General features: G+C 43.1%; 2 protein-coding genes across 7 annotated transcripts in view; one reads left to right on the forward strand and one right to left on the reverse strand.

The window, feature by feature from the left end:
* LOC126281658 (zinc transporter 1) overlaps positions 1-25,346 on the reverse strand; it is a 556,713-nt gene that overhangs the window by 163,276 nt on the left and 368,091 nt on the right. The gene's annotated exons all lie outside the window — the stretch shown is intronic.
* The window catches only part of LOC126281656 (protein SPT2 homolog), a 518,200-nt gene continuing 511,318 nt past the window's right edge, over positions 18,465-25,346 (forward strand). The window contains exon 1 of the mRNA XM_049980795.1: positions 18,465-18,610. Within this exon, the coding sequence (XP_049836752.1) occupies positions 18,545-18,610 (66 nt within the window). The 5' untranslated portion in view covers positions 18,465-18,544. The remainder of the gene's footprint in view (positions 18,611-25,346) is intronic.

A 25,346-nucleotide genomic window follows, 5' to 3' on the forward strand; every position in this document is an offset into this window, starting at 1 on the left:
AGAACGTCATTACATTAAAAGCAGAGCACAGTTAACGACGACGAAGACTTACGGAAAATGTCCACATTATTAATAACTTGCCATATGCATTTCCAGAGGAACATTGTATCGTGATTCAGAATAACATAGGCGCTACAGTATCATATTTATCTGTCGACAACGGGTAAGCTACTTTTCAAGGGAAATGTCTCCCCTGTACAGGGAGGCACATATCGGGAGTACGAGAACAGGTTGTAGATACATGGCTGGCGACATGTGGAAGTTTTATCTGGTCGTGCTCGGATAGCCTAATAGTAAGGCGACTGCTCGCGATAAGCGGGAAATCCAGGTTCGAGTACCGGTCGGGCACACATTTTCACTGTCATTGCACTACACAGCTGGTGGTACAGTCCATTCTCGCAACTGCGAATACATTTAATCTATTTCGTAACGGGTGTAGTCGTCGCAATGCCTGTCCTGTCCAAAGCAACATTGCGTGGTAATTCGGAACAACACGGGACAGATGGACGACACACTGGATACTTGTGATCATAAGCCACCACTGACGACTGAAGTTAGTGACGCTACTGCTTATGTGTACAAGCATCTGACAGCAGTTTGATGGACAGGAGGCTTGGAGTCCCTACACAGAACAACAATGGGGCACTGAATTCACTAATTTGGATTTTGCTCCAAAGCACATGGTTTCGAGTGTAAGGATCATCCAAATTGCTAACGATCGTCATTTTTAACGACGGATATAAGGGTGTCGTGCATAGCATCAAAGTCATGGGCACCACGGCGTGCTCATTCGCCACGAAAAGGGACGAGAAACGCCTCAAGCGTTTGGACCGGCGCTCGTTCCGAAACAGCACAGAGGATAGAATTGCCCCTAAAGGGAGTCGCGCTTTACAAAATGAGATCTCCTAAGAAGAGGAAGGTCTACTGTACGGTCCAGGAACTGAAAAATTTTGAAGTTATATACGCAAAAATCTAACTCGAAACGTTAATTATGTATTTCTCTATACAATTTTTTACTGGTTTACATGATTAAAAAAGTACTCGCTCAAATAAGATGGAGTTTTGAGTTTAATAAAATAGACACTTGTGTGTTTCATTCATGTTGTTTTTGACGTTCACGCCAAAACTACAACACTGGTGTAATATTCTACAATATTAATAATTGTTACACGAAGCGGTTTACGGCTGTTAGGCCATCATTAGTTACAAAGGTAAGTACATGGTGCAGTGAAATTATGTTGGAGCAAGGATTTTAAACTACTGCATGTACAGAGTATCTCCATTTCCAGAGATGAAAATGTTAATGATAGAACAGGAATAAAACAAGCGAGATTATTTCAGTGGATAACACTGTTGGACACACTTTGCCTAACGGAAAAGACAGCACTCCAGCTTTCAAAAAAAGAGTGGAATATGTAAACCTACTTTTAACTGTGGCAAATTCTGTATAGATCAGTCTGGCAGGGCAATAATACCGGCTTGAAGGAACACCACAGAAATTGGAAACTTAGAAAGAGAGTCTCTACTTTTGCAGACCACCTGCTTGAAGCGTGCTATAGTTGCAAGGTGAAACACGAAGTATTACATCACACAAAAAAACTGGGAAGATGAACTGTCTGGAAATTGTGGAAATCAAAGGCATGTCAGTCAACCCAAGTCTAGTGCTGAATGACCAGACACAGTTCCCTTACCGCTTCTAACTACAAATACTACTCATAGTACCACACCATGATGTAAATTACCCCTCTTATTCACATGCTCCATTTGTATTGAAACTTCCTGGCACATCAAAACTGTATGCCGGACCGAGACTCGAACTCGGTACCTTTGCCTTTCGCGGGCAAGTGGTCTACCAACTGAGCTACCCAAGCACGACTCACGCCTCGTCCTCACAGCTTTAATTACGCCAGTACCTCGTCTCCCGTGATAACTGGGTGTTGTGTGATGTCCTTAGGTTAGCTAGGTTTAAGTAGTTCTAAGTTCTAGGGGACTGATGAGCTCAGATGTTAAGTCCCATAGTGCTCAGAGCCATTTAAACCATTTTGAACCTCGTCTCCTACCTTCCAAACCTTACAGAAGCTCTCCTGCGAACCTAGCAGAACTAGCACTCCTGAAAGAAAGGATATTGCGGAGACATGGCTTAGTCACAGCCTGGGGATTGTTTCTAGAATGAAATTTTCACTCTACGCTTTAGAGTGAAAATTTCATTCCACTTGTATTGTTTCATTAACTAAAATTTCTCTTGTTGTATTAAAAATTTTTACTTTGTATAATCACAGCTGCATCACTCACCTGCTTAATATCACTACTATATCCCATGTGTCTGCAAGTTATTTTATTGTGCCACATCTTTGGAATGGGTGACCAAAGCTTATTATTTAATTACGTTTTTGTTTTTACAACTGTTGTCATTTGTCTACACCTCATTAGTTAATGTATCACATTTTATCTTAGTTAAATAATCTTACTTCTCATTTACACCGAAATAACCTAGTTTGTTTTATTCCTAATCTAACATTTACGTTTTTATCTCTGGAAATGAAGATACTCTGCACAGTTATTAGTTTAAAATCTATGATGCAACAAAAGTTCACTGCACCACGTACTTATCTTCGTACTTGATGTTGTCTTAACTGCCAAAAACCGGTTGGTGTAACGAATAATAAGTATTGTGGAATATTACACCGTGTTGCGTGCGTTTCATTCATAATGTACAAAATATTCTACAAAGAACAGACGGATCAGTCAATCAATGCAATAAAAAACAATACATTTTTCATAATATTTGTTATTTATTTACATTTAAAGCTCTCAAAAAAGGTCGATTTTCAGTAGCTACGTTTTCAAATGGCCCCATTTTGAAATGCACTTAAGGAAATTTGATCTTCGACATTCACGCAAAAAAGATTTTAATTCTGATAATGTACATATGTTTAATTTTGATTGGAGACCTAAACTTCATCAATCGCGCGAACCGTTTAGTTGCGCTATCTGCACAGAGGTATTTTGGCCGCCACTTTCTGCAACATAGGTACATCAATTTATAGGTGAAAATTATTTAGTGTTAGTATTTTGTGATATGTACCTTTGCTCGTCAATAAAGATTTGTATGAAAAAATAATTTTTTGCAGAAAAAAGTTGTACGTGAGCATAAAATCAGGCTTATTAAGTCAGCTGAGCTGGGGCCTCCGCAGGTAGCGAACCCAGTAGGATTGAAGGGGATGGGCTATTTTGCAATGTAGCTGAAATATCGCAATTTTACATGGTTCTGCCTGTAACATACGTACAAGCAAAGTCAGATGAACAGTCTCTTATGCCGTTATAGCGTTGCGGTGGTTATGATTCTGCATCTATACTCCACAAGCAACCGGTACTTCTGATATCAATGTCTGGTCCCCCATTTTCTTGTTCCATTCGCGAATGGCGCGCGCGGAAAGAAAAGATTGTCGGTAAACCTCTGTACTTGCTCTAATGTCTTGCATTTCCTCGTTGTGATCTTTTCACGAAGGACATAATATATAATACAACTCGGACGGGAATGTTCTCCGGAATTTTAATAGCATATCTCTCAATATGCACGACGCCCCTCTCGTAGCGTCTGCCAGTGGAGTTTGCTGCTCATCTCCGTAATGCTCTCACGCCGACTAAACGATCCCGTGACGAAAAGTGCCACTTCTACGTTGGATCTTGTATATCTCTTCTATTAATACAACCTGGTAAGTGTGCCAGACTGGTGAGCAGCACTCAAGAATCGAATAAGTGTATTTTGTGACTTACTGAACTTCTATCAGCACAGAACGCGACGCAAAATAAAAGTGTTACACATTCCACACTGTACTAGGCTATACAACAAGCTTATCAACCGAAGTTATTCATGCATTTCATTTGAGAAAAATAACAGGTACGAAGTGGCAACGTCAGCAGAGCACGCCGTTAAGATTCGTGCAGTACACAATAATACAGGCTGTTCTACTGTAGGTACCGAGGTGATATTGCGACCCTAGCAGAAAGCGCCACTCCTCCCACACAGAGAAAGCATATCTACAAATTTCTCTACAAATAATTTGCAAATTTTGTAATTTGTAAGGTATATTGATTAAAAATGAAGTGTTATTGAAAAATAGTACTTATATGAGACACATAAATGAAAATTATTGTGCACAACAAATTAGATGTATCATTGTATTAAATTACACTTGTATAAACTCCCTAAAAAGAATTCAAATTAAAGCAAAATCTATGTCTTACGTTTACGGCAGCTACTTTGTTTTCATACGAAGTTTAAGGAGGTGATTAACAAGTTTCAGTTTGAGGGCGTAGCGTACTCAGATGCGGGTCTATAAGCTTCGACATGTAGGCAAGGGAATTTGTGGCTTTCCTGTCTTCCCGACGTGCGTGCAGTAAATGTAAACTATGGCGACGTTATTACCCAGTGCGTTCAAACAGGACCAACGTGCTGTTATTCTTTTCTTGGCTGGCACAGGGCAAACACCCGTATACATTCATCAGAGAGTGAAGAATGTGTGTTGAGCAGTAGTAGTTGTAGTACGAGTACTTGCTACGGTCTTCAGTCCAGAAACTGGTCTGATGCAGCTCTCCAAGCTACCCTATCGTGTGCAAGCTGCTTCATCTCTGAGTAACTACTGCAACCTACATCCTTCTGAATCTGTTTAACGTATTCATCCCTTGGTCTCCCTCCAGAATGGAGCAGTGTGTAAGTCGAAAATCAGCGTTGTGAAATGGTGCGCCAAGTTCCTTGCTCCTTCACAACAATGCACGTCCTCATATCGGATATCTCCTAACGCAGGAGTTACGCCAACTCAAAAGTGGGAGAATTCGAGCACGTGACTTAGTCCTGGTCTCTCCCCACGCCTTCGGCCCCTTAGAAGAGACCTTGAGGAACCGACGATTCCCTTCGGATGGGGAGGTGGAGCAGGCAGTTACAGACTTATTTACGCAGCACTGCACAGTGTTTTACCAAACGGGTACCTTCAACAACAGATTTTGTTTGTTGCTCATAAATTATTAATTTGCATAAATAATTGTAAAGTGCTGAGAACACATCCCTTTCCAAAAATTATGATTTTATTTTAATTTTCCTTGCCATTTCCTAGCTTTGAGCGTAGCAGACTCGCTGAATATGTCACCGAAGTCAACTTTAGTAGCTGTTCTGTGTTGTCTCCACGATGGCTGAATTTTACAGTCTGCTTCAGATATACTCGACCTCAAGTAGTTTTGTATCACCTTTAATTTGCTGCAACAGTGTCGACAATATGCTGGTCACTAAAGTAGTAAAGTATCCTTTAGAACTAATATATATTTTGATATTTCGATGCGCTTCTCGCAACCCATATGTCGAAAAAAATTTCAAAATATGCTAATGAAAAGCGATGCCAGTGCTCTCGATTAGCCCTTTATACCAGAATTTCAAAGTCTCTATTTCTTTATCTCAGCAGTACCGACATTTCTGCTATATTTGGTAGCAAAATCTGCTGTACATATTTGTCAAAATAAGATACGGAGATCTCATTTAAGGAGTTTCCGAGAGGAAATTAAAGTGAGGTGGAATGGTGTGTTATATATGAGATTTGTTTCCCCATTTCATTTATTATTTTATTAAATAGTCTGAGGCCCTTTAAGTAATTTTACTCCTGTACTCTATAGGCAGAAATCGACAAAAAACAGAAGCCTTGGGTCAAATAGCCTATTTGCTTCAGCACCCAGCCGCAAACGTTCGAGATCCTACAGCACCGTTGCAAAGTAGCAGTTAGCTCTGTAGCTCGCAGCAGTATGAGCCAAGTACACTGTTGATATGTAACTCATGGCGCCTATTCGGCAATAATTTCCTTATCAAGCTAATTAGACGAAATGAAGCTGTGACAACGGCGTGCAGACCGAGGGAAAGGCTTCTTCCTGTAGGCGGAAGATACGAACACGTGGCGCAGGAGGACTCTGCCACATATCGCTGTCAATTCTTAAACTATCTTTGTTGTCGTTCTTTTTGGTAAGCTTTCGCGCTCCATCGGTCCTTTGGTGGGTGCCTATCGAGTTACTGGCCTTCATACCATACAGACTGTTGGAGATCAAGTAAATTAGTGTGTGGCTTAAGGTGGACGTCCTCTTTGAAAGTTTTAAAAAATTAATTTTTTGGTTAAAATGTTCTCTGAGACGTACACTTTATTGCAGTGTTCGTCCCAAGTTCGCCAGAAACACCGTTATCGACTTAAAAGCCGATTTGTGAATAAGTGTGTTCGGAAGCATTCACTGCGGGGAAGAAATAGTGGACATGTAATTTCAACGGAGGCATTAGGCAAATCATGAGATCGATCAAACCTCTTACAATTTCTAAAACGGACGATAAACATATCGAGCGAGCAGAGCAGAACAGAGGGTGACAGGATCTGCAGAAGAGGCCGGCTGCTCCACCACGGCCTCCAAGATGATGGAGGAGGACCTCGTTTTGGATCTAGAAGGCTTGCTCTACCGTCCAGGGATCGCTGATGAGAGGTGTGTTTTAACTTAACTACCAAAAATGAAAACCAAAACTTTAAACGCGTTCTTCTCAGTTGGCGGGAAACATAACTTGAGAACCATAAATACGATTTTGGTCGGAATTCGAGTATAGTACTGTAAATGGATTTTTCTATCCGCCTACCTAGCTGTTTTGCGGTATCTCCAAAAGTCGATTTTCGGCGTACGTTTTTGGCTCGATTTTGTGGTTGAAGAAAATGACATTTATCTCAGTACCTCTCCTTTTTGTTAGATATTATTTTTCAATGTTTCTACATCTACATCTACATCCATACTCCGCAAGCCACGTGACGGTGTGTGGTGGAGGGTACCCTGAGTACCTCTATCGGTTCTCCCTTCTGTTCCAGTCTCGTATTGTTCGTGGAAAGAAGGATTGTCGGTATGATTCTGTGTGGGCTCTAATCTCTCTGATTTTATCCTCATGGTCTCTTCGCGAAATATACGTAGGAGGGAGCAACGTATTGCTTGATTCTTCGGCGAAGGTATGTTCTCGAAACTTTAACAAAAGCCCGTACCGAGCTACTGAGCGTCTCTCCTGCAGAGTCTTCCACTGGAGTTTATCTATCATCTCCGTAACGCTTTCGCGATTACTGAATGATCCTGTAACGAAGCGCGCTGCTCTCCGTTGGATCTTTTCTATCTCTTCTATCAACCCTATCTGTGCGGATCCCACACTGCTGAGCAGTATTGAAGCAGTGGGCGAACAAGCGTACTGTAACCTACTTCCTTTGTTGTCTGATTGAACTTCCTTAGGATTCTTCCAATGAATCTCAGTCTGGCATCTGCTTTACCGACGATCAACTTTCTATGATCATTCCATTTTAAATCATTCCTAATGCGTACTCCCAGATAATTTATGGAATTAACTGCTTCCAGTTGCTGACCTGCTATTTTATAGCTAAATGATAAGGGACCTATCTTTCTATGTATTCGCATCACATTACACTTGTCTACATTGAGATTCAATTGCCACTCCGTGCACCATGCGTCAATTCGCTGCAGATCCTCCTGCATTTCAGTACAATTTTCCATTGTTGCAACCTCTCGATACACCACAGCATCATCTGAGAAAAATATTCTGACAATGATTTGTACAGTGTTATTTTTGTTGCAGTGCCAGTAGAAGAGCGGTGGGAATTCGCACCGAATCTCATTAGTTTCGAGGCTTACATGAGAACGGCACGTTGGAAAATTAAACGTTACCCAAATTTGAGGAAGATGTTTGCTAACGTGTTAGACATAATTTTTGAAAAACAAGGCGTAGGGTAATTCTCGACGCCGGTAAGGACACAAACCACATGCAAGACTATGTAGCGAACAAAATACACAATGAATAATGGGTTACACCTGTTCCTAGGACTGCCCCCGACTTCTCAATGGTGTTATTAACTTCATTATGAAGTTTTCATTAATCTATGTTTCCTGTGCATGTCTTTGTTATCCGTTTGTATGCTCCAAATGAAAGTTTCGGCGGTTGTGAATCAATTGACAGAACTTCCATTCTAGTTAAGACAGTCATATTTTTATATATTTGCGTTTTGTGTCTATATCTCTGTCTGGACTGAAGATGCTACTGTCAGTTTAATATTTTTGTTCTATTTTGTAAGCTTACTAATGGCACCATACTGAAATGTGTTCTTCAGTCTATTGTAGGATACAATTCGTGTTGAAACAGTTCCAGCACTTCATTATTTTGTTTTTGTGCTTATGTACTTATGTGGTTGTTTTAATAAAGAAAAAAAAAGAAAAAAATAGCTACGTGCTAGCGCACTGTAATCTGTAGCCTAAGTTCGCGGGTTCAATTCCGCATGGAATCAAATATATTTATTTTTTCTTTTCACATTCATTTAACTTGTATGTAACTATTATTTATGTAGTTCTATAGATTGTGATATTTTATGTATGTTGAATCTGTGAAACTTGATACTTAATAACTTATGAACATGACATGACAAAGAAATAACCAACGTTCTGGCAGCAACGGCTTCTTCCACCTGCTGCAGCGGCTACAGGGAGCGTCCTGTCTGGACACAGAAATGATTTGGTAAATACAAAAGTGTAAGGAATAAAACTGTATCATCGGGTTTAGCATTACTTTTTAATTTACTCTAAAAAATACGAAAATCAGAGAGAACTACTCCATTAAGAAGATAACAGGAAACCAGAAAGTTTAGAAATGGCATCTATTGTGAGGAATAACAGTGCACTGTCAACATACTATCTACTCTTCCTTCCCTCCTTTCTTCGATGCTTTGGCACCGCACCCTGAAGTATCCTAAGCTGAGGTGATCTTCATCGGAACGCACGGGGGAGGGAGAAGAGAAGGAGAGACCTTAGGCAGCAGTGGCTACAACTTGCGACGCGAGAAAGGTTATCGCGGGCCATTAGTTTCCGCCGGCGCCATATACCCTGACAGTTGACGCCGACCAGCGGCTCGCGTTCCACCATTATGAGCCCCACAGCTCTGCGTGTGGTCTTCTCAGCGAACCCGCCTGTTCATGTGATGCGAATTCTCTCTTCAGTTCGGTAAATGTCTGAATCTCCTGCTCATATTCGCGATGCCGTGGTCTTGACTTTGAAGAGTTGCTTGATGCCAGTCTCCACGCTAATCTATCCTATGCAAGCCCCTATATCACTCAGCCCTACATTACTCCACAAATTTCGGTAACCAACAGTCATTTGAATCTGCTTACTGGATTCTATCTTGCGCTCCCTCCACAATTTTCACCCCGAACTTTCCTTTCTATTACCAAATTAACTATTCCTTTATATATGTTGATGTCTCCTGTCAATCTGTATCTTATATGTTATGTCACTTACTCGATCATCTATCGATTCCTATCGATTCTTTATTCTTTTGCAGACATCGAGAGCTTATGTTGTCTGCGTTGTTTATCGTCCACATTTCACTTCCGTATAGGGGCTACACTCAAAGCAAAATCCTCTCGGAAAATTACGTGTTAATTTTTTTCACTTTTTCCAGAAACGAATTGGTTGCTATTGACAATCCCCGTTTAAATCCTCTTTACTTCTGCCGTTAGGTACTGATAACTGATAATGACAGAGAGTGGTGTAAACCTGCACAAAGAGGTACTTAGGTGCCACTTCACATCACCACCCATCTCGGAAGCGAGCAGTGGTGAGCACTCTGTTTTCTCGAGTGCAAAATAACGCTGACAGTAAGAGCTTGGAATCGGAGCAGGGCTTCAAGAGAAACACTAAAGACCACCGGCCATCACGGCGTTTCCACAGTAATGAATTTCAGACGAAGCTGTATTAAAAATAAGAATGTCGTAAACCAACTCCTCACTCTGTAAAGCTACCGCTAGTTTTACGATATCCACAAGTGTAACTAAAATCCTACGAAAGACCTTATGTGATAATCCAGATTCATGTAACCACAAATTGTTTGACTCAAGTATTTGTTTCAGATGACTGATACCTACATTGAGTCGTTGTCAATGTAGTAACAGGATACTATGTTTTCGCGTTACGCCAAGTGCTCAGTTTTAAGTTTTTGAACATTTAAAGCAAGGTTCCAATCTTTTTATAATTTGTCAATGATGCGAGCAATATTTCCAGACAGACATTATAGATAACTGCATCATCTAAAAAACGTGAGTTTATTATTGTCACTCAGTTTAATAGTACACAAGAGGGGGAGCAAAACATAATGTACTGCTTCCTCTCTACCAGGAAATCCTCAGTCTAGTTGCAAATTTATTTTCATACCCTGAATGAAAATAGTTTCTGTAATACACATCAGTGCAATGTTGAGTCAATTTTTGGAAACCGAGAAATACTACAACCACCTGACTGCTTTGGTCCATGTCACGTGAGAGCAGCGCAAGGTCGGTTTCGCATGACAGATTTTTTCGGAATCCATGCTGGCTCACATGGAGAAGGCCATACTGTTCGAGGAACAACATAGCGTTTGAGCTCAATGTAGCCTACGTTCGAAGATTCTACGACAGATCTATGTTAAATATATTAGACAATTTATATGTGGATAACCTCTGCTGCTGTGTGATCTGTGCTTCTCTCCAGCTACTGGGAACTGTCTTTTAGGGTTCTGTACTTCACTCGGTAGAGACAGAACCCTTACAGCATCACTTTTTTATAGAGTCCGTCTGTTCAAAACCCTTTTTCGCTCCAACAGGTAGACGCAGCAAGCTGAAATTTACGTCACATACTAAAATCTATGGTTCCTTGTCGGTATAGTGAACGTTAGCTTCTAAGTCCATACAATCAAAAGATGCGGCTATTTAGGTCACGTGCTTTGATACTCGCAAAGTCATTCATTAAAACCTACAGTGTACTTTCCCCTGACGTAGAGTCATGGAATTTGAGAAGAAAGGTTTAGTAGTACAAGTACAGAAAAAATCAAAAAATTGTTAATTAGTAATTATATAGCAGAAAAAATGTCTTTAGTCATTTGTAATCCGGTGTAGAACTTTAATTTAAAACATTATGGCATCGATATCTTGCCAGTGTCACTGTCAATAACAGACAAAGAAGTCAAAATCCTAGATTCGCGGAATGGATGGACTGCCTATACATAATTAAGTTTGCACAGAACCCTCATAGCGCGAATGGTCAATTATTTTTTATCGAAGGTTCTTTGATTTTCTACCCTTAAAAAAGATTAACTCGGCCGCAAATTACCCATAGCAGGGCAGGGATTCCATCGGGACTCGGAATAATGTGATTGCACACTAATGTGTGTATTGGCAAAGTTTGCAGTAATGCGAGAGTTGAAAATTTGCTTTGTTATCCTCTATTTCAGCTATTGTTTCATTCGTGAGTGTCCCGACAATAAACTCTTGCGCCGCTTTTATACATGACCAATTTCTTTGGGTTTTGCTAGAGATCTTCAGATAAGACTCTGCTATGATAATAGTTAAAAACTACTTCTATTGCTCTTTGGGGAGCCGTGAGCTTTTCATTTATCATTTCTTTAGCCCCATATTTTGTTTTACAGGAGGGTGTACAGACGACTTGAAAATATAAAAATTAGTTAATATGAACAATCTTAGTCGTAAATATATTTTACGGAGTAATGGAGTATTGAACGTACCGACTGTGCGCTGTGCATGTGACGTCACGCAGAGTGTGCCTGAAGAGCCTGGCAGGACAAAGAGGTCGCCTACTGTTTTTAACGCCATTGGGGGGTGCCTGACAACTCGCTGTCATGAATCAGTTTAGCATCAGTCGGACTTTACCTGACGTGTAAGTGCAGTTCATCATAATGTATGTAAAAATATTTACTAGTTTTTATTTTAAAACTTTGATGTAACACAAAGTGTATTAGACGAACGTGGAAAGAACACAAACTTCCGGCCGCTGTGACAGAGCGGTTCTAGGCGCTTCAGTCCGGAACCGCGCTGCCGCTACGGTCGCAGGTTCGAATCCTGCCTCAGGCATGGATGTGTGTGATGTCCTTAGGTTAGTTAGGTTTAAGTAGTTCTAAGTCTACGGGATGGTGACCTCACATGTTAAGTCCGATAGTGCTGTATGGAACAGTATTTTTCTGCCATATAAAATGACGTTTAAGAGTATGTATCAATGTTCTTTTGGCGGTCTGCTTTCGCTTCGTTAGCTAAAAGAAGGAAACCTATGGATTACATTTATATAGATAAGTGTGGTGTTATGTATACAAATGTACGCTATAGGTTTGTTACTTTCGACTAACGAAGCGAAAGCAGAATGCCAAAAGAACATTGCTACGAACTCCGAAACGTCTTTTTACATGACAGAAAAATGTTCTCCCATATATCAATCTCACGCGTAATATGTTAAAAAATCACGATCAGTGGGCTTCAAACTAGGGACCTTCAGCATGTCAATCTGACGCTCTGCTGGCCCACCTACCAGAGAACTTCACATTTACAGCTCAAAGATATGGTTTGAGTATACTCCGCGTTACTTTTAATTACCGTTTACGCATCTTCTCCTGGAGGACAGCGGACAGCACAAATTAAATCGGTGTTTTGGTTGATAATCTATCGATATATCACGTTTGGTACCGGTCTGAGTGTCTGACATCTGGAGGTTTGGGTGTAAGGAGGACTTCTAAAGCTTGCCTTTACATACCTCTAGGCTAGGGTTACTGGTTGCCATCTTACTTTTATCTACATGTACCTATTCTGTATGGCACACTGCGACGAGTGCCTGAACCTAAGTGTTCGATTAAAGGAACAGAATCTGGCTTTTCATGGTTCGTGGTCTGTAGTACATTATAGTGTGGGCCTATATAGCCAAATCTAAAAGTTAGAGGCTGGGGTGGCAATTTCCTCCGGTAACTGGAGAATCTATTACGCGTCATCTAAGTTTTTGTAAAGCAGTGTCTGTGCTCTGCTGCACGTTCGTTGCGAACACGTGACGAAACGATAAAAAAATAGACCAGTAAGCTAAACCAAAGTGTCTTCCAGTCACCATCACATCTACCTCCTTAAGCCTGGCCTCCAAGTCTTTCTGTACCGTTTCCATCCACAGAGACCTGTCACACTTTCACTCCTTTAACGAGCCGCTCCTGTAATAAGAAACGGATTACCTCAAAATCCGGCGAAACTTCTCAGGATGAGCTTCTAAAGCAGATATGTCGCGACCTATGTTGGGTTACGGCACAGTATTATCGCGAATATTACGCGTTTGATTGAGGTTTGATTGGTTGGCATTTTGAGACTACGTAGATTCCGACTTTGTTCCAGTTTTCGAAGATAGTGGCTAGAGAGAGAGAAAGAGAAAGAGAAAGAGAAAGAGAGAGAGAGAGAGAGAGAGAGAGAGAGACCCTTGGAATCGTTGGACGACACATGTGCTAAATTTATTGGCGCTAATTAAATAGTATTGGAACTTTTGCAGTTGGCGATGTAGCCATGGTAGCACGCTGTTTCATAAGGTCTAACTCTATACACACACATACAATCCAAGGAACCAATTACGTGAATCATGGACAGCGATAGTACCCACTTCAGGAGATCTGCGGCAATTGGCCATTTAATGCTAACATCCGGGGAAAGAATAGTAGACGCCAATGCCTGAAGAGGCACAGCTTTGATTAATCATGTTAATTTAGGGTCAAAGGGGTGGTAGCATTTAGATTATTCTTTTGTTCAGGAAGCCAGTTTAGCAGTAGTACATGGGGTAACGCAGGCATTCGTGCGCAGCAACGTACTATACGTATTTGTTTATGGTATATAAAACACGTTCGTTGTGTAAATTTTTTTTAAAAAAAGGAGTCGCGAGTAATTTGTCTTTCAAAGATAGAAACTAGCAACTCCAAATCTATTTCGAAATAAAATGCCAATTATATAGAAGAAAAGGAAAAAGAAAGAGAAAAGTAAGGTCTCTCAACAAAAAGAAAGATAGGTTTCGAAATTAAACAATCAGAGATATTCTTTGAGACTAACTTTATTGAAGAGAATCAAAGACAAGAAAAGCACTGATAGTTTTCAAAATATTTTCTTTCAACAGTGAAAAGGGGGATAAAGAGAAAAGACAATATTTATCTTGATTTAACTAACCTAATATTACAAGAAAAAGTAGTACTTTCTTCCGATTACAGAGTTACGAGAAGAGTTAACGCTATGTCGCTTGCTGGCTTATAGTTATGCCTTTGATACTGAGTTTTAATTTACTTGGAGCAAAGGACGGCGTATAGACCATGAATTGCGGCCGGTGACAAAAAGGAAATAGTAAGTGTATATGCACAGTTTTGCTTGTGTTAGAAAATAATGTTAATTTTGACGGTTCATCCGCACAAATTTTGTGATTCATGTTAACATATTGTTGCAACGTTGTTGGAAGTTGTTAGAGACGTTGCACCAGGCGAAGAAGCGCAGGGCGAATCGTTACGCAGTTCACTCCCTAGCTGTTTATAAAGGAGAAACATTTTACACGACATACAAAATAACGTAGTACTTAGGTTTGAATTTAACACGAAGCTTTGTAATTAGATTTTAAACTAAGCATTCTGCAAAAGGTTAATTGCGTTTATTGATGTATGAAGCCGCACAAGTAACAGGTGTCCAATACCATAAGGTAGCAGCACTGTGCGCCCACTTCAGTTGTAGTAAAAATGGTGTCGGGACAATAGGAAGCATTTTGTGTTCAAAGTTTTGCGCAATGCGGGCCAGTTGTAACGCTTCAACGTGACTTTCATACTACGTATGGTGTGGATCCTCCTCCACCATAGAGCATTAGACGATGGCAAGAACGACACCGAGAAACAGACGTCGGACGCATCCGCCATAGTTTCAGGAGCCGTCCGCAGAAATCCGTTCACCATGAAGCTCGACAACATACCCTCGATATCTGTGTGTTGGGTCGACGTTTACATATAAAACCAAACAAAATTTAGCTACTGCAATCTCTTCGTGAAGGGTTTCCACCTGAGCTCTTGATATTCATGCAAGTAGTTCTCTTTTCTCCAAAGGTCTCTCTAATTTTCCTGTAGGCTATGTCTATCTTACCCCTAGTGAGATAAGCCTCTACATCCTTACATCTGTCGTCCTGCTTAGCCATTTTGCACTTCCTGTCTATCTCATTTTTGACACGTTTGTATTCCTTTTTGCCTGCTTCATTTACGGCATTTTTATATTTTCTCCTTTCATCAATTAAATTCAATATTTCTTCTGTTTCCCAAGGATTTCTACTAGCCCTCGTCTTTTTATCTACTTCATCCACTGCTGCCTTCACTACTTCATCCCTCAAAGCGACCCATTCTTTCTCTAGTGTATTTCTTTCCCCCATTCCTGCCATTTGTTCCCTTACGCTCTCCCTGAAACTCTGTACAACCTCTGGTATAGTCAGTTTATCCAGGTCCCATCTCCTTAAATTCCCACCTTTTTGCAGTTTCTTCAGTTTTAATCTACGGGTCATAACCAATAGATTGTGGTCAGAGTCCACATCTGCCCCTGTAAATGTCTTACAATATAAAACCTGGTTCCTAAATCTCTATCTTACCATTATATAATCTATCTGATACCTTTTAGCATCTCCAGGGTTCCTCCATGTATACAACCTTCTTTCATGATTCTTGAACCAAGTATTGGCTATGATTAAGTTATGCTTTGCACAAAATTCTACCAGGCGGCTTCCTCTTTCATTTCTTACCCCCAATCCATATTCACCTACTACGTTTGCTTCTCTCCCTTTTCCTACTACCGAATTCCAGTCACCCATAACTATTAAATTTTCGTCTCCCTTCACTATCTGAATAATTTCTTTTATTTCATCTTACATTTCTTCAATTTCTTCGTCATCTGCAGAGCTAGTTGGCATATAAACTTGTACTACTGTAGTAGGCGTGGGCTTCGTGTCTATCTTGGCCACAATAATGCGTTCACTATGCTGTTTGTAGTAACTTACCCGTACTCCTATTTTTTTATTCATTATTAAAGCTACTCCTGCATTGCCCCTATTTGATTTTGTGTTTATAACCCTGTACTCACCTGACCAGAAGTCTTCTTCCTCCTGCCACCGAACTTCACTAATTCCCACTATACCTAACTTTTACCTATCCAATTCCCTTTTTAAATTTTCTAACCTACCTGCCCAATTAAGGGACCTGACATTCCACGCTCCGATCCGTAGAACGCCAGTTTTCTTTCTCCTGATAACAACGTCCTCTTGAGTAGTCGCCGCCCGGAGATCCGAATGGGGGACTATTTTACCTCCGGAATATTTTACCAAAGAGGACGTCGTCATCATTTATCCATACAGTAAAGCTGCATGCCCTCGGGATAAATTACGGCTGTAGTTTCCCCTTGGTTTCAGCCGTTCGCAGTACCAGCACAGCAAGGCCGTTTCGGTTAATATTGTATGGCCAGGTCAGTCAATCATCCAGACTGTTGCCCCTGCAACTACTGAAAAGGCTGCTGCCCCTCTTCAGGAACCACACGTTTGTCTGGCCTCTCAACAGATACCCTTCCGTTGTGGTTGCACCTACGGTACGGCTATCTGTATCGCTGAGGCACGCAAGCCTCCCCACCAACGGCAAGGTCCATGGTTCATGGTGGGTGGGGGTCCGCAATATATAGCGTACTGTAACTATTCTGTGCATGCGTCGAAAACTTGATAGTTGAACCACACTGCCCGTCGGCAGCGCTCTCGCTGGTGGAATAGCGGAACTCATTCCCCCTCTGCGTTGCTGTTTGCCACCGCCGTCGACGCAGTCTGTCGTCTTCGATTTGAGCAAATCGTGGAGATGATGGGATTCCATGCACTGTCCAGCTGGTAGCCGCTGTCAAGGTTTAACAGATTTTCCGCCAGTTGTGTTTCTACGGATTCTTAAGTAATGGAATCCCAAAAAGACGTTGCTGTGGACTAAATCATTGTTTTCTGATACTCCATTGAATGTACAGTAGAAATACAATGTTCAGAGATAGTGGACTTGCTCGGCTGCAAAAGGCGAGTGTAACGTCGATGTTCAGTGCAGCGTTCATTCACGCTGCGTGTGGTTTGACCTATGTAAGCCATACCACATTGGCCTTTCGTAGTAACAGATTGTCCTTAACTGATCCCAGAAGGTCCGCCATCTTCGATGGTGGGCGGATGGTGGTTATCTATAAAGTTTTCGACGCATGCGCACAATAGTTCCACTACGCTATATATTGCGGAACGGATGACGTTTTCGCCAGTCTGCGACGGCTCACCTGAAGATGGCTGGCAGGTGCCCAGTTGAAATATCGTGCGAAGTATTGAACGACGACCAGCTGCAAGCCCGAAATTTGAAAATTTCGCCGGGAAAATTTTAAAATTCACTACATTCATTGTATATCATACAATGAAGGTTTTCACGACTGGATGGTACTGTTGTTGATAATTCTTCCGGGTTGAATGGCCGTGGTCCATGAAATTATTCTATTCCAAACGTTTCGTCCAATACTACGTTGGACATCCTCAGAGGTATGGCTGGTCCTGTTGAGTCCTGCCTACTGACGAGTCGGGCGGCGGAGAGTGGCGTAAATACCGAGGAAAGTGGGCGTGGTGTAGCTTGCACATAGTAGCAGAGAGAAAACTAGTCAAAGATAAAATTCCGTGTACTTGTGGCAAGGTCTATATCGGTACTACGAAAAGAAGTGTGAATACGAGGGTAAAGGAGCATAAACGTCTTTGCAGACTGGGAAAAATAGATAAAACGGCCGTTGCGGAACATGCACTTCAGTCAGGTGACCATGTAGTTACGTTTTCTGAAACTACAGTTTTAAGTGCTACCACGAACTATAATTCACGACTGTATAGGGAGGCTATTCAAATTTGTAAACATGAAGATAATTTTAATAGAAAAGAAGAGGCCTTGAAATTAAGCGAGATATGGACAGTGGCGTTACAGAATCGGTAAGTGATTTTTTTCTATGACGGACTATTATCGATGGTTACATTTTATCTTTGACTAGTTTCCTCTCTGCTACTATGTGCAAGGTAGACCACGCCCCCTTCCCTCGGTATATAGGCCGCTCTCCGACGCCCGACTCGTCAGTCGGCAGGACTCAGCAGGACCAGCCATACCTCTGAGGATGTCCAACGTAGTATTGGACGAAACGTTAGGAATAGAAGAATTCCATGGACCACGGCCATATAACGCGGAAGAATTATCAACAACATTCATTGTATATATTTATTAGTTTCAGAAATACGAACGTCGCAAATCGGATAATTCTTTTTTTTACACCCTGCATATCGTTATTTCTTACACATCCCTGGTTAGATACCAGCAGAGGAGCCGAAAGTTTGGAGACGTAGCTGAAGAGGAACGTGATGCGGCCTGTCAGCGCTAACAGTTTGGCAGTCGGTGGTGCGGTAGGACTTTGGGCCTGCTCGGCGTGGGCGTCCATCGTCGCCACGGGTGGCAGGCGCGGTGGGCCTCGCTATTTATACGGCGGCCGGGCGCGCCAGGTGGGAGAGGAGGCGGCGAGGCGGCGGGCAGTCGCCGTCCGCGTCTACAGGGTCTCGTCGGGCCCAGCGTCCGCGCCGCGCCGCGCTTCACCCCGCTTTACCTCCGCTCGCCGCCATGGCAGACCGCTCCAGTGAAGACTCGGCCGGCTCCTACCTGGACCTCGACGTGGCCGCTTCGCAGGTGAGTCCCCGGCACCTGCCACCGGCCGCCTAACGCTCCCCGTAACAAGTGTCGTCTTCGACAATTACCGCTCAACCAAGCGGACAGTTACTTCCGTTCCAAAACTCGGGTGGCGGAGGGAGGTGGTGTCACGTAATTGTTAACATCGTGAAGATGGCGTTGCTCGCCAACCACAAAGCCTTATCGACTCTTAACAGGGTGAGTTGCCTAACTGTTCCACTTCAAATAACTTTGGTCTCGTTACAGACATTTCTATTTTTTTCACGTAGACCAGGGGTCTCCAAACGTTTTAGTCTCCGGGCCACATCGATTCCTCCACGAAGTCATTAGGGCCAAGATCTATCTAGTGGGATTAAAGAACCCTAGCACTCCACGATCACCGTAATGTAAGGCTAAAGGAAAGATGAAATCGCAAAAATCTAAGGTTGTGGGATTAGCTAACACTGAAACGAACTACGATTTTTATTTCATTACATAATTTTGATTGGTGGACGTACCTGACCGAATTTCTGGCATATTTTATTCTGGCGAATTTCACTGACAAAAAAGTATGTCAATGCACATTCTTCGCGAAAGCGTCCTGCAAAGTTAACAAATTCTCAAAATCATTGTTAGCAACACTTACTGCAAGACGTAACAGAGGTGGAGTATGTCAACGCATTGTTATTTCAAGCGGCGCAACAATAAGTTTAGTTATGTAGTCTTGTAGCGAGTAGAAGAGTCAGAGCATATATTTGATAGTTTCGTTGCGTGATTGTATCTTGTTGCTAGTGTCTCACGAGTTTTTTAGTGTTTTATGCGCTGTACTAGTAGGTGTGGGACAATTCAAAGTTTGAATTCGATTAGAGAAGGAAAATATGAAAATCGAAATACGTAAAGAAAGTCAAACCTTACTTAAGAAGCATCTTCCATAATGACTGATTACTAAGGCTAGTCGCCGAAGCAGCGTCCATTTGAAAGACTTGCGCCAGACTCGTGAGTAGAATAAAAGGCAAAGAATTTTTTTTACTTAAAATGTTTCCGCCAAACTATTCTGTTAACCGTTTTTTTTTTTTTCGCTATCGCAAGGAGAATGGTCTGTCTGTTTATTGTGGATAGCCACAAGTTTAACCATGACCTTCCGCTTTGTAAAGATACAGCTCCGACAATGTCGCGGTGTTTTGGTCACGATAGGCCTCGAAACTCTATTGCTGGCAGTTTAGGCACCACCGCAAATATTTGGCGGGCCTAATACCAGGGATGTCCGGTCAGCTAACGCGGGCCGGTTTCGGCCCGCGGGCCGTAGTTTGGACACCCCTGACCTAGACGAATAGCAAGGAGGGGCACCCCCGTAAGAAAAGTCAACTCGTTTTCCTAACTTCATTAAACCCCTCAAGACACTGTGTATCTACGTTGTTTGCTTTTAAATAGACGCTTTTTCTCGTTTTGCGTCATGCTAGGTAACCTGCATGAGAAACAGCGAAGTCAGCGGTGTAACTCTCGGAAAGGTGTGACTAGGAATCGCGGGGTAATACTGCATTAGATGTGGACGGTTTCTGTGCTGCTGTTGTGGCGCTGCCCACAAGTTGACGCCACTCTCCATGGAAACCAGCGACGCCGAGATAAGCGATACGTCGTGTTTACGCCACTCTCGACGGACAATGTTTTTCCCTCGTATGCTGTCATCAGACATACAAATGAGGTATCTGTCTCTTATTGATCTTCTATTCTCTGTTAGCTGCGAGACCTTGGCTGTTCACTACAAAATGTCAAACGAAACCAGTTTCATTTTATTTGGCACCTAATTTCAGCGTTTCATTACGCCTTCTCCAGCCCCCTGACCGATGTGTGGAAAGAATTCCATCTCTATACCGTCGAAATAGCGACCAGCATTCGGTCACTTCGTGTCCTCTGGTGTGTCCGCTTATATCGCATTTTTTGGCGCGGTGGGGGGGGGGGGGGGGGGGAGGATGTCCATTTGCTAAATATTTGAGTCCCATGTGGCGTAAAACACACCGTGCCTTGTTGCGGCCCTCTTTTGAAGGCTGGCTAGCCTTAACCCAAATACAAGTGAGTACAAGGCAGTTGTTCTTTCTTTTCCTGCTCATTATTCGTCTAGATACAAAGCAATGAGAAATATTTAACGACTCAAAAGTTGTTTGATGGGGATAAGTTAGGTCACCAGCCTGTAAAACTCCTTCACATTAGCTATGGTGGCAGTGCAGGGTTTCATTTTATAGATTAATCGTAGTTTTCTGTTTTCAGTCACTTTCCATAGCTGAAATCAGGAAGGGCGAAGCGTTTCGACATAGAACTCCCATCGAACTACGCCTTCTTGTAGCCTAACACTAACGCTTCACCGTTTTGTATCCCATCTCTCTTGCATCACGTATGTCTGAAGCACTATGATGATGTTGACATACTACGTAGTTGTGCAAAGAGAGGTGACACCGCTAGAAACTTGTTACGAAATGCGGAGACTCGCAGATGTTCAGTGCCTGGTGCCAAGATTGTCACTAGACTGTAAACGTTACAAAAAATGTAACGAATGTAAATACACTAATGGATCCGATATCGTTCGACTAATCAATTGGTGATTAATCAGAGGAGTGTCATAGCCTTCATGTTTCAACGAGTTTCCCTCGGAAGCGACGTAATGTTGAAGGGCGATATAAGTCAAGCAGTGGAGTAGGTACACGATGAACGCCTTTATTCGAAAAATTTTCAAGTGTTGTGACGTATCATTTCCTGCCCACTACTGACGGCGCGTCCCGTTCGGTCCTGTCGACGCCAGGGCCAGTTTCGGTAGCAGATGGAAGGGCGGTTATAGTTCAGCTTCAGGATGATGCGCTTTTCTTCCATAATCTTCCTAAATGGGCTAAGGTCGGGGCTGGCTATACTGGTTTTAGAGCTTGTCTTCCCGCTATGGTGAGTCTTCCCAATACCTCTGAAAGGTCTCGCTAGGACTAGCACATTACAGAACTACGGAGGTACTGCAAACACGTGATCCATCTCTGAATATGTGCCATGTGCCAGCCCCAGTATTTAAGAGGCAGAGGTCGAATTGGGACAGTAAAGTTTCCACATCTCTGCCTCGGCCAGTAAGCACAGTGCCTCCAGACAAGGGGGTTATGAGCGTTAAATCTCCCAAAAGTAGGAAAGGTTTAGGGAGTTGCAATCAGTGCAGCCAATGCATTCAGGCGTACTGCACCATCTGGTGGGAGATATACGTTGCAGACAGTTATTTCCTGCATCGTCCGTATCCTGACAGCCACAGCTTCAAGAGGGGTTTGAAGGGGCACAGGCTCGCTACAGGCTGAGTTTAGGACATAAACGCAAACTCCATCTGACACTCTATTATAGTCGCTACAGTTCCTGTAATATCCCTCATAGCCGTGGAGGGCAGGGGGTGCGCATTGCCAGGATGCAGGTTTCCTAGAGGGCAATGTAGTAAACAGGTGTAAAGCTTAACAGTAGCCATAGTTCAGTCAGGTGGCGGAAAAAAGCGCCGCAATTCCGCTGGAGGATGTCGTTATTGTGAGGCTGGGAAGGCATGAAGCGCACAATGAAGCAGGTTATGCCTCAGGGTCACCTGCTGCCTCTGAGTAACTATTTCTGTTGTGGATGAAGTATCAGTGAGATCCAGGTCCGCAGGGGACACTAAGATCTCCAGTGCATCCACACATGCAGAATTGATAGGGAGTGGTGGTGTTGGGGCCACCAGAGGGTCCTGTTTCTTAGATTACGACATAGTTTGCTTGCTCTCTCGCTTCTCTTTAGGGGTTTGCTGCAAAGATTTCTCTGAAGCAGCTTCAGGCACAGAGGAAGACCATGAAGCTCTTCGTCCAGCAGCTTTTGGATCCTTGAGTCACTGGCGAGTGTCCACTGTGGTATCAGTGGAGACTTTGGGAGAGGGGGCCCCAAGGGGCCCCTTTCCATACGAGAGGAGCCAGAGGAAGCTGTTGCTTCTCTGGCTTAGGAGAGAGGACCGAGGCCCCCTGCGTTTGAGAGCAACAGAGGAAGATTTACCCCTTACCACCAAGGGGCGGAAGTATTCTGGTGGGCCAGAGATCCCACTGTTCGTGGCACAGAGTGGGGAAGCACTGGCACTTGGGTCAGTGATGGTTATGTAGCTGCAGTGTATGTCGACATCAACCGAATGGGGTGTAATCTTTCGAATTTACGTTTCACCTCGTGTAAGTCAACTGGTCCAGGGTCTTGTACTCTATGTTTTCTGCTCCTTTTGGAGTACTGAGCAGTCTGGCGAGCAGGAGGAGTGGTGCTCCCTGCAGTTGATGCAAGTGGGAGGAGGCACACATGGAGTACGATGGTGCAGTGGACGTCCACAGTCTCGACATGTGGTGCTGGAAGTGCAGCGGGAAGACATAATCCTGAACAACCAGCACGTAAAGCACCGCATAGGGGGAGGGACATATCGTTTAACGTCACAGCGGTAAACCATCACCTTGACCTTTTCAGGCAATGAATCACCCTCAAAGGCCAAGATGAAGGCACTGGTAACAACCTTATTGTCTTTGGGTCCCTTGTAAACGTGCCAGATGAAATGAACATCCGCCGTCCTAAATTGGCGCTGAGCTCGTCGTCAGACTGCAAGAGCAGCTCACGATGGAAACTAATCTCTTGGACTATGCTGAAGCTTTTATGAGGAGTAACGGAAACAGGAATATCACCCAATTTGTCACAGGCGAGTAACGCTTGGGGTTGGGCTGGGGTGCTGCCTGAATCAAGACTGCGCCGTTTCGCATTTTGGACAAAACTGTCAGTTCTCCAAACTTATCCTCAAGGTGTTCAAAAAAATTTGAGGCTTAGTAATTAGAAAAGGGTGCCCATTGTTTCTGCTACAGACTAAAAACCGAAGCGAACATTGCTCTCTCCGTTCTGTGGCCTACATTCCTCCCATGTTGTAGCGAGGGGGGAAAACAAATTAGAGTCATATTAGGGTCATACCTGTCGTCATTGTATTCTATCTTGTCCTTCTTAGAGATGACTTAGTCCGCTTCATTGCAGGTCATCCGCCCTGATGCCATCCACTCTGATCAGGGGCTCTCCCCACTGGTGCCATCCAGCCACAGCAAAGGCCGACTGGCACGACGGCCGTTGCTGGGAGTCCTGATGCCCCAGGAAGACAGGCATCAGCAGGGGGCTCCCACCAAATGGGTACATGACAGCCCCACCACAACGGATATTGGGTGCAGATAAATTCAATATTCATGAGGGTGAAATAGGACAGGAGACAACTGAAGAAGATGAGATACCCAGGAAAGTGTTCTCGCCCAAATAGTTGAATCGCAGGTGGAGATGCAAAGTACTTAAAAGAGATTCAGGAGATCGAATCTAAGGAAACTCGTGCACCACATAAGGCGTCGTTCCCCATATGGCCCGCACTTCTGCAGAGTTTTGAAAGTGGCAGGCCAAACCATAGAATGGGACCTGATCTCATAGGGCCGAAAAGTGTGAGACTCCTTTTAGTCTCCTCTTACAACAGGCAGGAATACGGGCCTATTCTACCACCTGGACCAACAGGGGGCATAGGCAGTGGTTACTTTAATTTAAACGGACCGTGCATCTGACTGAGAAGCAGAGCCGTTGCTGACCCCAGACACCAGTCCATTCCACATTCTCAGGACGCCATTGACTGAAGACAACACAGCAGTAGGCTGGCCCGACGGGCCCGTGAGAGTCCAGAGCGGTGGAGCTTTACAATATGAAGTGCGCTCCTTTAGGCAGGCATATAATTCTCTTTAGTCATCCACTCTAGTCCAGAGGTTGGACCTTGGGATCTAGCTGGGGCTAACTAGCTAGAGGGTTTTAATAATTAACGACTTGGGGATAGTTATAAGTTTAACCGCGTCTCGCAGGTCGAAGCAAGCTTTATATTTACTTATTTAATAGTATAATAGTGCACATGATTTGTCCCAGTAGACTTCCGATTAAATCGCATAATTTCTCTCGCAAACTACACACCATTCAGAGTGCGTGCATTCTCGAGCTGTCAGCAAGGGGGACTGCGCGAGGATGAACGAAGGGAAATGTTTCAGTGGAAGGGCGGTACGGAAGTACTAGCTTACAAGGGCATAGATCGACTAGTTCTTAGCTATTGTTCGTCTTTCTCGTAAGCTGAACCCAACTTCATAACGGAGAGCATAGAAAGGATTCAAAGACGAGCTGCACGCTTCGTCACGCGTGTGTTTTGTGAGCGTAAAAGCGTTATACAAGTGCCGAATGAACAACGAACAGCATGAGCGAAAGGGGGTGGGGGGCGACATTCACCGCTGACAGCATTACTTAAGACACTCAGAGAACACGTTCCGAAATGGTTCATCTTACCTAATGATCACGATGCTAAAATCAGAGAAATTCCGGCCTATACGCAGCAGTACCCACATTCAGCCTTAGACCGTAGCATATGCGAAAGGGTAGGGAAATACCAACCGCATTGTGCACCCTTCCGCTGCATACGTCACCGTGGCTTTCGGAGTGAATATAGAGATCTGTAAGCAGGGGTATTCGCCAACCGAGTCTCGTCCACTGCTACACTGTACAACATAACATGCCGCACGTTCAACATAGCAGACCTATAAGTGAACCAGCTACAAGTACATTAATAATAATAATAATAATAATAATAATAATAATAATAATAATAATAATAATGTAAAGCTACATATATGCGGCAGTATTTGATAAGTATACACAAACACAGATATAAAGGTTCAGAACTACAATGCACGAAGTA

This window comes from Schistocerca gregaria, chromosome 7, assembly GCF_023897955.1.
Source record: "Schistocerca gregaria isolate iqSchGreg1 chromosome 7, iqSchGreg1.2, whole genome shotgun sequence".
NCBI classification, from domain to species: Eukaryota; Metazoa; Arthropoda; class Insecta; order Orthoptera; family Acrididae; genus Schistocerca; species Schistocerca gregaria.